We start from the raw sequence: 18,049 nt of genomic DNA, 5'->3' as shown, positions 1-18,049 counted from the left end.
AGAAGCTACGAATTTAAGATTTTAATCAGATCAATTTCTATACCATTTGTTGCAAATTGTTCTTCTCACACTCTTGTTAGAGGATCGTTGGTTTCGGTTTTCTTGGCCACTGGCCCCTAGTTTTCACACAATACAAATTTGGCCAGAAATCAATTAACCGGCGATCATTATTTCAAAAAAATTGTAAATTGATAAATAGATCTAAGCAACCATGGAATGGGTAAAGGAGTTAAGTGAGAAAATAGCTGGCTGGCCAATATGGGGTTTATGTTTGATATCCAAAAAGGAAACAACATATCCAGAAATGAGAAGTTCCTGAGAGATTAGCCATAATTCATTACAGTAATTATCCAATCATTAAGAAATGTAGTAGCAAACATTAGGCACAGCATGAGCCACCAACAAGTATTCATTGGTTGACTTTCACATAGTTTTATATATCAACACTTCATCGAGATCTGAGAGTAAGCATGAATAGTGAAAACATTGGTGTCTGCATGTTATGCAACAAGCCAATGATCACAACAAAACAGTTTTGACAGAAGGAACGAGCAAACATCTACCACACTAACAGTAGTTTCTTAATTAAGCTGATGATAGCACTAGAGAATAGGGGGATACTGCTTTGCCTGTTGCTTGACCCTTCTCTTATACTCAGTTGTATCCTGCAACAAGTATTACACAGTAAAGGAACGGTTTCAGTGGTAAGAAATTTAAATCCCCACTTAATCTACCTAGAAATAGAGATAGCTATAAAACATCATATATCAGATCAGATAACGTTACGTCACAGCACACCTATTATTCATAATGCACCATGTTCAAGCACACTCTATTCAAGGATGTGAGCATCAACAATCCTAATATCAACAATCATGGGATAGAAAAGACTGATATATGACTCGTAAATAGGGGTTTGCAATAAAACAGTAAAATAGAACCGTTTAAAAAAATCCGGTGGACCATTTTATAAAGCTCACTTTGTTTTGGTCCATTTCACAGATAAAAGCAGGCAGCAAAACGGTGCCCACTTTAAGAAACCATTCCCAAACCACATCGCAAACGTACTGGAAGTGGAAGCTGCTGGAAGCGGCTTAAAGAAATAACATAAATGCATTTTAGGGCTCTTTATAGTGAACAGAGATAGAAACACCATAACTACCTTCCATCAACATCTGAAGCAACCTATTTGTAGAGACATAACCAGATATTGAAAGTGAGAGCAAGAAAAAGATAAAGAGACAGGCAGAGAGAGAAACAACGACTGCAACAACATCAAAGAACGCCACAACGGGGAAGACGCAGCGTAGGCAACAGCAAAAACAACAAACCCTCCAGATCTGACTTTTACTTTGTTTGTCTGCCTTTGCCCCGCTTTCTTTTTTCTTTTAAGTACATATTTTTTGCTTTCTTTTTATATAATAAAATAACTTGTACTTTTTTGCTGTTGTTATCTTCACATTTTTTTAATATAAGTCAATTAAATCGAATAAAGAATGCTTATCTTCAATTTTTACGTTTTATTTAAAAAAGTTAATTTAAATTGATCCCAATTTATGAAAATTAGTTACTTAAAACCAAATACTTAGTTTGGCAGATTAAACCACATATATAAACAGGTTTTAAAAACTAATATGCAAGAAAATCGGTTTGTAATAAAAATCAAAATGATTTCTTCACAACGGTAAACTGGTTTTACTTTTATGACAAAATGGTTTAGTTTATAAACCAGAAAAGTGGGTTGGTTCACATGTTTTGGGTAACCATGACAGCCTTACTCATGAAAACTTTGAAAAGTATATTACTGTTATGTCAACCTAATATGCCTTGGATGCCCACAAGAATTAATTATTGAGTACCTGGATGAACAGATGATAGCCTTCTGTCTGGGCAGGATCAGCAGGATTTGGCTGATCAAGCAAATCTTGGATGCCCACAAGAATTTGCTTCACTGTTATGGCTGGTCTCCATCCCTACATGTAAAATCGAACCTATGATCAGTTTTCTTATAACGTGAAATCACACTGCATGAAATTAGTTTTAAGCAGTCTTGCATTTATTAAGAAACGTGACTTACACTGTCTTCATTAAGTATAGACAAGCAAACAGTTCCGGATGGGTAAACATTAGGGTGGAAGAAACCTTGTGGGAATTTACACTTTGGAGGCTTGCTAGGGTAGTCTTCACTAAAGTGTAATGTAAGTGGAAAGAAGCCACCCTCCCAATCAGTCTGCAGCAAGTGACGTAAAATTAATGTGATGTTTGCAAATTCAATCCTAACAATGAAGACACACAGCAAAGTATGATTCTTCAACAAAAATTTCATGCGTAAAATAAACCAAAGATTGGTTTTTAGCACTTCGACATATTTTTTACTTCAAGCCATGTGCCCTGATCTACACATATCTCATTCATACCAGAAACTTCATTTGCAAATATTGTTTTTATTTGGTGAATTGTAGTATTAATAGGCAGTGTCAATACTTAATTTTTCTTTTCTAGTAGAATGCCAAGAAAGAAAGCAAAAAAAGAAACTAAGAGCGCAGAAAACAGACACATGGAATCTGTAATCAAACAGACACATTAAAATCTTCAAAGTGTCATCTTGAGCAGCACCCAAGTTGGCCAAGAAGCCAGCATTTCCCAATGGAAACACACATAGCTAATTGTGAGACAAGGATATTTTGAAATTTAGAGCCAAACAAATACCTAATGCTTTGAAGGATAAAAGCGTAGAGATGATTATGATCAATCATATAAGACAGACAAGCAGTAGCATTCTTTGCATCAGAACAACACATAACAGTTTTTATAAATCCCAAGAAAGAGTCAAGCCATATAGAATAGCCAGAAGTTCCACGTGAAGACTAAAGGAGGAACCAAAGAATACCACAAAGCCACCTATCCAATCACCATGAATATTCCTAAAGAGACCTCAAAAGCCAGACCTGATGGGGCTTCCATCCATGTTTAAAATAATTGAATTAGCATCAAGAGCAAAGCTTGGCCTCCATGGAACCTATCTATGTAACTTAGTATTGCAGTTGGAGACTGGAAACTGGAAACACGCATTAAGAAAGGAAGCAAGGTTGCTAGTAAATGAAAATAATTGGTTGTTGGTCATGTTTTCTTTGGAATTGCATCGGAGGTTTCTAAATCTCAAAACCCACCACAGGCTCATCAAGAACAGGGATTTATGAGGAGCTAATAAGCCTTTTTTTTAACAAGAGCAAAGCTTCTATAAGTTATAACAAAGAAGAAACCAGAAGACATGAAGCCAAGAGCAGTTCTAAGTTCTAACAGATTAGAGGAAGAGCAATTTCAAACACAATGCAGGATAATCTCCTCCCCTTGCATACATCTCTGAGAGATTTTAGAAGTGGCCATTCCACAATGATGCAGCATTTTAAGGGTGAGAAGGAAGGAAAATGAAGAACATCAAAATAAGCAAAACAAATATTGGAAAAATAATCAGAAAGAACATCAAAAACTAACTGGATGACAGTTTCCATGACTCTCCAAAGCAAGCACTCTTCAACATTTACTACATTTAGTTATTTTTTTTTTTTTGACAAAAGGGTACATTTAGTTATTATTATTAAGACTAGTTATTGCAAAATGGTTAAGCTTTTTACTAGGCAGTGACGCACATTTTTTGGCCCTCTATCCTCAAGACAATAAAACACCTAAGAGCCAATTAATTGACCCACTGTCTCTAATCTTATCACCATACTGTCTAATTTTTAAGGAGACATTAACACATAAGACAACATGTATAAGAATGAGCAGACGAAAAACTGCATCTATTACAGTCAGAGTTAATAAGCGTTAAGTTTGACCAAAATATGTCTATTTTCATATTTTATCAATAAATTCATATCTTGCAATTAATATTAACACACGTGAAGAATATGCGATTGCAAGCAAGGCGCAAGTTACAGACCTCTATGGGGATATATACCATAATATAAACTAAGTACTTGTGTAAACATCCATGAAAGGGAAAACGCCAAAGAGGTATCCCCTATGTACACTTCATAATAGATTGAAGTCGCATGTAGTGTTTGACACGTGTCAACCGACACCAGTGCCGACAATGCGACACATGTAGTTACATTCAATCACTTCCTTTTCTCAAACTATTATCGGAGTGTCTACTTGTCAGAGTAGACTTTCTCAAATTATTACCGGTGTCTACATGTGAGTGTTGTCTTTGTTTCCCCCGGACTCCCCGACAATATCCCCCAACACTAACCCACACACAAGTAAGCAAATCTAAACTAATACACAAATTTCACATAACAAAAATCAATTTCACAAACAAAAAATAAAACTAAGGAATTTCATTCATAGTCATCAACATATGAAAAATTAAAGTAGATAACAAACCCCAGCTTTTCCTGGAATAGTACAATGCCAGATCATCAAATTGACAGAACCATCAGGCAGTGTCTCTGGCTTCGCAACAAAACCCTAAATCACACAACCAGAAAAAAAACAAAAACAAAAAAAAAAATGAAACCGATTAAAATCAACAAAATCGATAGAACAATAACCGATTCAAAAAATAGAACCACAAAGAACTAGAAATAGTGATTATACATACATGAGGATGATTCTTCCGCCATGACTTGCGTTCTTCAGTAAGTCGTCCACGAGCAATACCAGACATGGTGTTGTGTTTCTGTTTCTTCGACGAGTCACGCGAACTTCACTCGCTCTATCTCTCTCCGAGTTCGCTCAGTGATTCAGAGAGTTCGAAGAGAACGAAACGCGCTTTCGTTCTTTCTGTGATAAGAAGAAATGAAGGTTACTTCTATTCTAAATGCTGATGCTATAATCGAATGTACGGTTGTGATTCGATCATCGATTGTGACGAGATTGTCGTTTCCGTGTTTTTTAATTTAATTTTTTTGGTTAATTAATTAATTAATGTGGCTGCGTATGCAAAAGTGTAAAGTCAATGTGTATTTATTCTCCTATGTGGTTTTTAATTTTTTAATTTTTTTAAAGTTCGCGTGAGAATCACGCCGTAGTATTATCAGTAATAGGCAGGCCTTCACGTGACCAACTATGTCCCTTTCTTTTTTTCCATAATAAATTGACCAAAACCTAAATTTGGCATCCAATTGTTACCGTCTTAATTATACCACTTGGTTTTTTTTTTTGGTTACAAATTATACCACTTGTTTAAATTCATTCTGATCCAAATAAAAATTGTAAATTAATTAGAAAATATTGAAAATTGAAAAAAACCAAATATCTGTTATTTAACTAGAGAATTATTTAACTATAAAAACCAAATATATATTTTTAAGTTGTAGCATATAATCTAATCTAATCTAATCTAATACATTTTAAAAGTGAGATCATTAATATAAGTTTCATGACACCCCACCCCAGATAAATTCAACACATGAGAGGGTTTTTTTTTTATATACAACATGAGAGTTTTTTTTTCTTTTAATCAACGCAACATGAGAGATCTAAATCCACAAAATATGACCTATTGTTAACAAAAAAAAAATATTATATACATTGTGCATTTTTTTTGGGTAATGAATTTTGTTTATATCTTATTTAAAAAGGAGTAGCTCTGTTGATGTGTGTTGTTTTTTTTATACGCGACAAATTCTAATTATATTTAAAACTTTTCAATGAGTCAAATTCATGTGTCATTTATGCGTCTTCTCCACTTAGTTTAATACTACATATAATTTAGGAGTTTTAGTCGGAGGAACACGATCCAATTCTCATCAAAGCAAAAATAACAATTTTTATGATATTTAATTCTATAGATAAACTAAATACCATTTTTTTATGCATTTTTTAAAATAAAATTATAGTCGCAATTGCTTTATTTTTTATCATCTTCCGTTAGATCATATCTCTTTTAATATTTTAATTGAACTTTTTTCAAAAATAACAAAGATATCAAGTCTAAGATTGTGATCTCAATTGTTTTACTTCTTGCACCGACTTGATTTAATTTTTCACACCGTAAAAGATTATTCTCTTTTGTTAGATCAATTATTTTGATAAATTAACTGAAATTTTTTAAAAAAATATTAAAATGTGAGGGTTAAGGTTATTGTCTCAGTTGCTTTACTTATATAAATGAGTTTGGTTTGATTTTTTACACCGTAAAATATTATCCTCTTTCGTTAGAACATATTCCTCTTGATATTTTAATTGAACTTTTAACGAAAAAAATTGAAAAAATACTTTCATCATATTTTTGCAAAAAAAAAAAAAAAAAAAGATTAGTATAGTAAGGCATAATAACATATACTTGTACATAAAAGTCTAAAATTATTATATTTTGATGTATAATAAAAGCTAACTCGTACATGGCACCGAATCGAATTCTCAATTTTTCACTTATATTCATTAATTTTGATGAGCAATTAAAGGAGTCAATTGTGATTCAAATTGTGTGGTGTGCAAAAGATATACAGAATATAATTAACACTTGTTTCTTGATTGTGCGGATAGTATATCTTGTTGACAAAATGTTAATTTGTGGAATACCTTACAAAATCTTATGACCAATGCATAATTATTATTTTTTATGATTTTCGGCGATTATGGATCCACCTCAACACACAACAATTAGTTACTTTTTCTATGACAGCTTGGAGCCTCTGGAGGAAAAGAAACCAACAACTTTGGGAGGCAAAATATGAAACTGTCGAACAGGTTCTGGGGCGAGCAACTTACACGCTGTATTCCTGGCAGCAGGCGCGCGCTTCGACTGAGACAAAACATCACCAACAACAACATGTTGTTTCAGCTGTTTTGTGGCAACTCCCACCGTCGAATTATGTTAAATATTAATGTAATCTGGATGCATGTCTCTTTGTAACAGAGTAAATGGTGGGTACGGGAGCTTGCCTTCATGATGAGACGAACTATTTTATTTCAGAGATGACAGCAAAAGAAGATTCGTTATGTCAGCGTCATAAGCGGAAGCTTGGAGCTTGCATCAAGGTCTCCAATGGGTTGCTAATATGGGCTACCGAAAGGTAGTCTTTGAGATGAATTGCAAGGTGGTTGTGGATGATGTTAACAAAGGTCAAACAAATCATTCGGAGTATGGTTCAATTATTCAACATTGTAGAACTTTGCTTCGTTATTATAACGACTTTATAGTTGTTTTTGCTAGGCGTCAAGCAAACGGTAGCACTGCTCTTGCACGATCAGCTTTATCTCATGCTTCTCGCAACACTTTGATGTAATTCCTAATTGTATTGTCACTATTATTATGAATGAAATGCCATAAGTTTATTTGTGTAAAAAAAATCATTAATTTTAATAGAAACATTTATTAAATTTTTAATATTCATTAATTTTAATATAAATTAACATTTATTAATTTTGTAAAAAAGTAAAATTCGTAAAAACAATTCTTTAGCACGGGTGTCCATATCAAGTCACTCACGTTCCTAATACGGACTATATGTAGTCCACTTCTTCTCTTGGGCCAACACACCTCCTTTATCTTCTTTTTCTAATCACACCATCCCATAGTCACACTAAAATTAGAAATTCTTCCAACACAAAATAAAAACGTTCCTAATACGGACTATTAGACCATCCACAATGGAGCACTCCAACTTTGAGTACTTAAATGGGTCCCACATTGACACATCACTAATTTATTATTTTTTAATAATAGTACCTAATAGGTACTCAACCCCTCCAATGGAGCACTTCTTAAAAAGTTCTAAAATGGGTCCCATCAATAATTTCACATCATTACAATAACTTATTATTTAATTATATATTTTATAATATAAATTGATTGAATGATAAAATTACAAAATTAGTATGTACTATTTTTTTTATAATTCAAAAAATAATTAAAATTCAAAATTTAATTTAAAATAATATTGTCAAATTTTAAGAATTAGATAATTAAAAAATAATTTAAAATAACATTACATAATTTTAAAAACAATTAATTTTGTTGATCATCATGCCCAAAACGTTGCCAAATATGTTCGACAAGATCATGTTGAAGTTGAAGATGAGTTCGCCTATCTTGAATTTGTGCTCTTGACAAGGGTAGCCCATTATGGATAAATACCATCGGCTAAATAATACCCCATATTATATTAGGTTCTATTTACCGAATATTGCACCAATGTCTATATGGTTGGCATTAAATTTTTTTAGAGGCATGCCAATTCAAAAATTATGTTTTTGTGATGTACAAAAATAAAATTGTGTTTTTGTACCATTAATTCAAATTAAATATAGAAAATAAAGTGGGCTCATGAAAATAATATTTTAATGAAAAATAAGGTGGGTCCAAGAGGAGAGAGAGGGTTCTTATTTTAGAAGTAGTACCTAATAGGTACTCAAATGGGTGGTACTCCAATGGTAGTACCTAATAAGTACCATAAGTACCTAATAGGTACTACACCATTGGAGATGGTCTTAGTATTACGAGGTAATTGATGAATAACTTCACAATTTTTTTTCTTCTAAAAACAACGATATTTATTCATTCAAATTAATAGAATACATCAATCGAAACCATTACATATTCAATTTCGCTAAAACTAAAAAGGATGAATTTACGAACAATCTCACGGCATCCGAGTTAATAACATAAAACGGCTTAATTCTCATCGTTTCAAAAAGAGTTTAATTATTGTGCACTATCGGTGTAAAGATTCTTTACACATACATCCAATGATGCTTTACCACATCATTTAATGAATGTGACACACCATGTATTTTTAAATACCATACATGATATGTTAGTATATTATTGGATGCATGTGTAAAATTACTTTACAGTGACGGCGCATATAAATTAAATTCTTTCAAGATGGTCAACAAAATAAAATTTCATTTTTTCCGAACTTTTATTACTCATAATAGTGAATATTGAATAGTGCTAAAGAACAATAAAATTGTGTTTTTCTTATTAAATAATTTTTTCCCAAAATAAAATAGTCAATAAATAACTTTTTTTATTCATAATTTTTTTAAAAAAAAATTATTGATTTAGAAACAAATTGTACCAAAACAATTTGACAATATATCATAGAATCTATTATTAAATATTTTTTTTTTTACAAAATAACTATTCTGTCTTTTTAGAAAATGTATAAAAGTAAAAAAAAACACGTACGGTGATAAAAAAAAAAAAAAAAAAGAGAGAGAAGGTCACATGTGATGGACAGCGAGAAAAATGGTAAATTCTATGGCATCTTTTTCTATTTTATTGAGTTTTACTTTTCGTACCTCGTCATACATGCGCACCTCATGATATTTCGAATTTACATCTCTCGCTATTTAGAAAGCGAGTGAGTAAATAGAAAAATTTGGGGAAAAAAGAGTTTGCTTTATAGATGACAAACTGCAAACTGAGTTCGCTTTCTAGGATGCGAACCTTATAAAAATCAAATTTTTTTGTCCTCTTCACCCTTCTCTCATCTCTCAAGAAATAACCTTGAATGAAACACAGTTCGCAAGTTAAAGTGTGAACCATTCATTCGTCTAATTTTCTATTTTCTATCAAAATTATCAACTCTTGTAGCCTTGATAGATGCCTGTTGCAACTTGCAAGTATAAATGTAAACTTGGTCATATCAAATAAAGTAACAATTCAGTATATCTATATTTACGGTGTGTTATTGGTCGAAAAAACATATTTGAGTTATGATACTCCACTCACACATAATGTAGATGGTCAAACAGTGGATGATGTTCATACTCCCAAATTTTTGAACACGATTTCTACGTCGGGACTCCCAAATCACAAGTTGAGACTTAAAGTTGGAGTTCCTGTTATGCTATTAAGGAATTTGAATAAAAAATTAGAATTATGCAATAGAACAAGACTTATTATTACAAGATTGAGAAAACGTGCTTTTAAAGGAAAAATTATTTCATGAAGTAATATTGGTGATCAGGTTTTCATAAATAGATTTTCTCTGACACCATCTGGCGTAAGAATTTCTTTTAAATTTCAACGGAGACAATTTCCTTTAATGATTTCTTTTGTGATGACTATTAATAAGAGTCAGGGACAATCTTTAAAGCATGTTGGGATATATCTTCCGTCGCCAGTGTTTTCACATGTCAGCTGTATGTTGCGATTTCAAGAGTTACTTCTAGAGAAGGATTAAAAATATTGATCATCGACGATAACGGCGAAGATACGACTAAAACTTCGAATGTGGTCTTTAAGGAAGTCTTCCGTAATATATCTTCCTTTGTATGAATATTTATCCAAAATTATTGTTGAACTATCGTTTATTATTACTCAAAAAATTTCATATACCTTATATTATGACAGTTATGATATCCTAATTTATTATTACATATCTTACAGCTAATTAGACCCGTGCACCGCACAGTCGATGTTCTAGTTTATGGAAGGATACAACCAGTGGTATGAGGAAATAGGGTTTTTCAACTGATTAACGCCTTTTTTCATTAAATTAGATTGATGCTAGGGATAACCTTTCATTATGCAGGCCACAAAATCCTCCAAAGTTCAGAATTCTTATGGAAGAATATATAAGTCTCTGCAAAGGCATGCTTTCTCCTACCCTATTTATTTTTCTGTCGTGTAAGTTCCTTCGACTAAAGTTGTTTTTCTTATGTTGTTCTTTTAGTTTAAGCAGATCTTTTAAAGAAAATAATGCGCAGAATTGCTTTAGCATTAGGTGGATCACCATATGAGTTTGAAGGTGATAGAGTCGATGATCCATTTTGGTATATGCGTATAATCGGCTACCCTGATTTATCCGGTGAAAATGACATTGGATGGTAATGAAATCAAATCCAGCACTTGAATCTCTCAAATGTTTACATTTTTTTTAAACTATGTTCGTTAGACCTTACATTATTTATAATGTCTTTTTCTTTTTGATCCTTTTCTATTCGATTTCTTTCAATCAAAACAAATCCAGTGAAGCTCACACAGATTATGGTACATACATCTTAACCTTTGCATTATGACAAGTCTAGAATATATTTTTAGTCCTTGTTAATATTTTTTTTTTTGACAAAAACATGTTAATGATCTTAGATGTTGCTTAACAGGTTTATTGACATTGTTGAACCAGGATGATGATATAAATTCCCTTCAAGTTTGCAATATATTGGTCCTTTATGAATTTTTTTTTGGCATTAACCCTTTGGTTCCTAGAGAAAGGGGATCCGGATAATCCAGAGTTTAATGCGGATAAAATAGTTTAATGCGGATAAATTAATTGATAGACATAAAAAATATAAATTTAATTAATATTTAATTTTTTCTGCTAAGATGACAAAGATAAAATTCGGGAAAAAATGATAAGCTCTAAGATAATAAAAATAAGAAATAAGCTCGTGAGAAAAATATGTTATGTGTCTTGTCTTCTTTCATCATATATAGCAGAAAGACCATTTTGTGTTTAAGATTAATTTTGATCCCTGTGGCACCTTGATTGACAGAAAGGCCATGGTATTCCTGATACTCTTCTCAAAGGAGTTAGAGATATAACTCGTAGATTCTTCGAACTTCCATATGAAGAAAAAGCAAAGATCAAAATGACTCTGGCTACTGGCTACATGTTTTCTTGGTTGCATTAGTCCCTGCATCTTAACTTTTGTATATAATCATCACTTGAGTACTCGTTGCATCAGTTTATACTAATACCAGATATGCTAGAAGCTATTGATGTAAGTCTTAATACTATACACGTTGTTCGGATTTTTTTTTCTTTAAGGGATCTATTTAGACATTTTTTTTAAGGGATCAATCTGAAGCCAAAAATATTTAAGGGATCATTTTACTAATTAAGCCTAAATTTTATTTAATTTTTTCATGGAAAGCATATTTTCAAGCATTTAGAAAGCAATATCTCAATCCGTCAGTAGCACACATGTAGATGCTGTCAGGTTCATTCAAATCTGCACATAAAAAATGAATTAAAGGCATAAATAAACTTTATAAAGCTTAGATCCAATGCACTCCCGGTTCCTTACGGTTAAGTTTCAGAAAATTTCGTAAAACGGATTTGTTTCAAATAAAAAGTATATAGAGTATAGACTAATTACGAGTAATTTTAAATTTTGAGTTATTAAATATGTCTTTAAGTAATAAAATTATTTAATATGACTTATTCACTTTTTAATAGATTCACTTTGAAGTTTGCATTTTATATTCTTATTATGGTTTCACCTAAACTAATTGTTTAATATTATGGTTCTTTCAAACTATTTTCACCGACTCTTATTGACCAAGGAAGCTGATTGCTTTGCTTGACTTATATTTTACAAGATTGTGATCCAAGCAACACTTCATGAAAATTGGTAGCAACAATATTTTTTTATTGATTGAAACTCATATCAAATGTGGAATTAATTACATAATTCTTCAAAAAAATAATTAATACATAATTTAGTGACTTACATTTAATTTCAACCAGTAAGAAAAAGTATATTATTTTTTTTTTGGTGAAATATATATTAAAATATTTTATTTAGAGATAGGGTTAGTATTTTATTTATGGGACGTGTTGTTATCAACATTCAGACTATTTTTAATTTCAACCAATTACCAAGAAGGTATTTTTTTTCCTATAATAAATACCAAGAAGTATATTAAAATCTATACTATATATATTTGTCTTGCTCAAAGTAAAAAGTACACTCGACGTTCTCACGTTACTTTTCAATGGAAAATTTATAAGTGCCATTTTATAATCTTATGTGGTGTTTACGTGTCTTCTATTTTTTAATAATTTTTTTTATCTTTTATTGAATCTATGAATATTTTTTTGGTACAATAAATCTATTATAACAAAAAAAAACTATGAATCAATTATATAACAAAAAAAGAAAGATAGTTAGCATAATAAAACAATATAGTTAGTTTGCATAACTTAAAAAAAAAAACTAATTGTTACGAGTAATTTTATCTACAAACGATGGATAACCCTTAAATTTATTTTAACTCAAAAAATTAATAATTAGGATTAACATGACTTATTGATACATATTAGGATTAGGATAACAAAATAAATAATTCAAATTTGTTACATATATATCTTAGATTTCTTAGGTTTTTTTTTTCTCTATATATAGACGTTGAGTTTATATATTTTTATTCGTATTTGATTTGTTCAAGATGTGAACCGCGGCGACACATATCTTTCTCTCTTTTCATGGTACATTTATTTTAAATTTTATGTTTAATTTTTTGTGTAACCATGTATATTTCTTTTTCCTTTAATATTTGTTCCGCTAAGTTAGATGATTTCATGACAATTTAATAATAGTTGTAATATAATCTAACAGAACATAATCTGTTCAAATTTATTTTAGTTAAGGAGAATGATATAATAATCTAAAAAAGCATGATCTGTTCATACATTTTTTTTAGAATCTGCAACGATATAGAATATAATTTATGCGATAAAGTTGCTCTTCGATACTAACTTTGATGCAGCTAATGACCGGAAGAAAGGGAGAATTTTAACCCACTTGGGTTGGTCTGGTTGTATTGGTTTGAGACCTGCGAGTTCCTCTTAGAGGTCTCAAGTTCGATTCTCTCAGATGCCAATCAAGTTCAATTCTCTCTGGTGCCAATTAAGTTTGATTCTTTCTGGTGCCAATTTGGATGGACTAATTTAGCTTCTCAAAAAAAAAAAAAAAGGTGAATTCTCTAAATATTAAATATTTCATTTAATTTCAATTAATAATTAATAATATTATAATTTATATTTTGATATCATTACTTATGAAATAGGACGATTGAAAAGAACCAGACCATCTTCTGGGGTATGTTTCTTAAAGCTTACATCAATTTTTTATTTATTTTTTAATCAATGTGCCTACATTAATTAGTTAAATTATTGAAAACTATCAAGATTGAAAAAGATTAGCATAGTTGGTTGATAATATATGCTTTTGATTTAATTTATTATTTTTTTGTAGGATGCTTTTTGATTTAATTGACCTCACACTTATATTATTTTGGTTTAATTTATTACATACTTATTTGAATTAATTTTGGTTTGGTCGTTTATTGTTTTGGTATCTATTATTATTATTATTATAATTATTATTTTACTTTGAGTATACTAATCTAAGTAACATTTGGATTATATATTACTATCTTTATTATCATACAAGTTGGTTTAATTTATTATTTTAGTGTACTATTATTATCATTGTTTACTTCCTTCTATCTACTTCTCTATTTCTAAATATAATAAAATTATTACTATAAAACTTACTAATTTGTCCTTATCAATTTTAACAATATTCCAAATTTCGTATCGTTAATTGTAATTTTACAAAAAAATTATAGAAAGAATAAGATAAACACAAAAATATATATGAAACTATCCATTAAAATTGGAACAAAACAGAGACAATAAATTGATGAGAACTGCGATCAGGAGGGGGCTGGAACCACTTGATGCCATAACTACCGTTGAACCACGTTAAACTGGTGGTGAAACCAAAAACAAAAAAATTGAAACAATAAAAAGATCGTAGAAAGTTTACTAAAGAAAAATTACATAAAAATATAGAAAGATAAAGATAAATACAACAAAAATAATATATATGAATCAATGCATAAAAATATGAACAAAAAAAAAATATATTATAGAAATTTTAGTCAATAAAAAAATATTATATAAAGAATATAAAAAAAATAAGATGAATGAATATGCATAAAAATAGGGAAAAGAGAAACAAAAACAATATTACTGTCAAATTTACTGCTAACCATTACGTAGATATAATAATATAACAAAGTTAATTACTAATTTTTGATTAAAGATTTACACACAATCAATTGATAAAGATTCATATTCATTCATTCAACTTAAAAATTTTAATTTAAAATTGAAACCAAATATAGTCCCCATATTGTTTAATATTGTGATTGTTTTTCAATTTGTTAACGAGTTTGACAAAAATATGTCGATTTTGCTTTTTTAGTAAAATATTAATTATTTAATTTCAATTTTAAATAAGAATTAACATTTGAATGTTTATGGAGGGACTATATTTGGTTTCAATTTTAAATTAAAAATTTTAAGTTGAATGAATGAATAAGAATCTTTATCAATTGATTGTGTGTGTGTATATTGGTTTTTATATGCATTATCGCCTCTTCTTTCTTTTTTTTCATGAAAGTCTTTTTTTTTTAGAAAATATTTGTTTCTTTTAGTTTACAAATGGATTAATCCAAGAAACAAATTAAATTTCTTAGATGTAATTTAGTGATATATGATCTCCATGTTTAAGAATTAATTTTATGATTTTGACATCCTATACTATGAAAAACTAAGCATTAGTCTGACTATACTAATGTTGTTCAATTTTGTAACAAGTTGTAAATGAATAAGTTATAATAGGGATGAAATGGTCAGGACACGTGATCAACTATCTAGCATGCTTTCAGCTAAGCAGAAGACAATTTACAATCAAATTGTGGACTCTGTTGAATCTGGATCTGAATGTTTTTTCTTTTTATATGGATATGGAGGAACAAGAAAAACATTTATTTGGAGAACATTGTCTTCTAGACTACATGCTAAAGGATACATTGTACTTAATGCAGCTTCTGGTGGCATAGCATCAGTATTACTATAGGTGGTCGTACAACACATTCATTGTTCGAAATTCCACTACAATTTAATGAGACATCAATATGTAATTTTGATAAAAAGAGCGACAAGGCTCATTTGTTCAAAAAAACCAAGTTGATCATTTGGGATGAAGCACCTATGATGCATCACTGATGCTTTGAGGCTTTTGGCAAGTTATTACGTGATATTATGTCTTATAACGGTATGGACAATAGCAATAAACTCTTTAGTGGTATATCAGTTGTTTTGGGGGGTGATTTTAGACAGATTTTACCGGTTACTAGGAAAAGATGTAGACGAGACATAATAGCAGCTGCCATCAATTCGTCCAAGTTGTGGGATCATTGCAAAATTTTGAAGATTACAACAAATATGCGTTTAAGCGCTTCGACTGTTCATGCTAAGCAAATTGAAATAAAAATATTTGCCGAATGGATTCTTTCAATCGGTAATGAAATAGGTCGGCAATGAGGGTGGAAAATTAGTTTGAATATTCTTGCGCTCTTTTATTGATTTTGCATATCTAGATTTTTTTTAAAGTATGAAGAAATCCAATTTTTTTAAAGAGCGTGGTATACTTGTCCCAACTTTGTATGCAGTCGAGCATGTTAATGAGTATCTTTTATTGTTGGTCCCTAGAAGTGAGCAAGAATATATTAGCTATATTTCGGTTTGTAGATCAAATGAATATAACAAGATACAAAAGGAATGGTTCAAACCCGAATTCTTAAATGATATTAAGTGTTTTGACATTCCAAATCACAAATTGATATTTAAAGTTGAATGTCCGGTGATGTTGATGAGAAATATTGACCGGGCTGTAGAGTTGTGCAATGAGACTAGATTAATCATTGATGTTATTGGAAAACATTGTATTGGTGCAATCGTCATTACTGGAAAAATGTGGGTGATAAAATCCTTAATCCAAGCTTAAAATCATATATCTTCCTAAACCAGTATTCACTCATTGATAATTATATGTCGCTTTGTCTAGAGTCACATCAAAGAATGGTCTAAAGATATTGATATTAGATGAAGTAAATCAAGTGTGCAGTGAGACCACTAATGTAGTTTATCATGATGTTTTTAATAATGTATAATAGTGTTTGTTTCTTTATTTTTGGTCTTAATGTTTGTTTCTTTGTAATACAATTTGACGGTCAAATGAGTTATTACATTTCTCCTTTATTTTTTTATCATTTAAATTATTCATCCATCTTTTTCTACAATTTTAGGAAATTCAGATCAATTCTTCTAAATCAAGTAAAATATTATACTGAGTATAAAACCTACAAATGTTGTATGTTTGTCTAAATGTTATTTTTCTATAGTTCAAAAAAGAATGCAGTTCCCAGTCGGTGCATATGGAGAAACATTTGTCGGGAGATGTTAACCCCTTAAATGAATCTCAATTACCTTGAGTGGATTAATCTCTGAAATTACGCGTATATGATGAGTTAAATTAATTTTAAATAGCTAATTTAGACGAAATTCTAGCCCGTGCTTGACACGGGTGTCCAAACTAGTACTATGTATAATTATCATGTTATAAGGGGTTGAAATCTCTTGCTCCTTTCCAGTCCTTAATATAAGAGAAATTTTACTTTTTAGATTCATTGAGAATCTAATGTATCTAGTCCATATTATTGACTAGATACATTAGATTTTCAATGAATCTAAAAAGTAAAATGTCTCTTATATTATTATTAAGGACCGAAGAGACTACTATTTAAACCAATTTCACCTACGGAACGTGAGTTTTTTTTTTTTTTTTACTTCTATTTAAAGGAGAATGTCAACATGTACCCTTATGACACATGTTAAGAAGATAAATATGGAAAACAATTATTGAACTTGTGGTTATTCAATTCTCTAAACATTAAATTACTTTGTATCATTAAATGCTATATTTTTATTTTTAAGTAGCTTAACATGAATCCTTAAGACCAAGGTTGTCAGAACCGGACCGGTCATCGAACCGACGAGCTTACCGGTTCAAGGTTCAATTGGTTGGACTGGGTTTAATCGGGGTCGAACCGTTTTTAATTAAATATATATTTTAATTAATATATAAATAAAAATATATGAATAATTGCTCAATATTTCATAATTTCACACATTAAAAAGATAAAATATCACAAGTCAAAATAAAATAAAATTTATAATTCAAACCAAATGAAAAACAGATGGAAAACAAAAAATTTTCCTATTCCTACGACGTCGTTGTTTTGTTTCAGATTTTTTATTTTTTTTTTTTAAAAAAGTTAAAACGATGTCGTCTAGCCCTGTTTTTTTTTTTTTGTTAAAAAAATTTTTGCAAAAGCGCTTGAACTGCCCCGGCCGGTTCGCCGGTTCGACCCTGGTTCACGCATTTTTTTTCCGGTCGGTTTTCTATCCGTTTTTTGCTCAAAACCGAATCATTTTCATGACCG

The 18,049-nt window shown here is 30.4% G+C and overlaps 1 protein-coding gene across 1 annotated transcript; it reads right to left on the bottom strand.

The window, feature by feature from the left end:
* Positions 1-246: 246 nt before the first annotated feature.
* Positions 247-4,944, bottom strand: LOC123924783 (SUMO-conjugating enzyme SCE1). Its single transcript, XM_045977753.1, has 5 exons — positions 4,607-4,944; positions 4,390-4,473; positions 2,078-2,230; positions 1,860-1,973; positions 247-665 (listed from the first exon to the last, which is right to left on the bottom strand). Exons 1-5 carry the CDS (start codon positions 4,670-4,672, stop codon positions 603-605), a joined length of 480 nt encoding a protein of 159 aa, XP_045833709.1. The 5' UTR covers positions 4,673-4,944; the 3' UTR covers positions 247-602.
* Positions 4,945-18,049: the final 13,105 nt, after the last annotated feature.

The sequence above is a fragment of the Trifolium pratense genome, linkage group LG4 (assembly GCF_020283565.1).
Source record: "Trifolium pratense cultivar HEN17-A07 linkage group LG4, ARS_RC_1.1, whole genome shotgun sequence".
Lineage (NCBI taxonomy): Eukaryota > Viridiplantae > Streptophyta > Magnoliopsida > Fabales > Fabaceae > Trifolium > Trifolium pratense.
Note: the sequence above shows the minus strand (reverse complement) of the source record. Positions and strands in the feature narration are given on the sequence as shown.

What these genes read in the sequence shown, in the direction of transcription:
- LOC123924783 (XM_045977753.1), bottom strand. Translation starts at nt 4,672, where the DNA reads ATGTCTGGTATTGCTCGTGGACGACTTACTGAAGAACGCAAGTCATGG. An exon ending in CTATTCCAGGAAAAGCTGGG is followed by an intron (nt 2,231 to 4,389) that starts GTTTGTTATCTA and finishes CACTTGCTGCAG; the next exon opens with ACTGATTGGGAGGGTGGCTT. An exon ending in GCTATCATCTGTTCATCCAG is followed by an intron (nt 666 to 1,859) that starts GTACTCAATAAT and finishes TACTTGTTGCAG; the next exon opens with GATACAACTGAGTATAAGAG.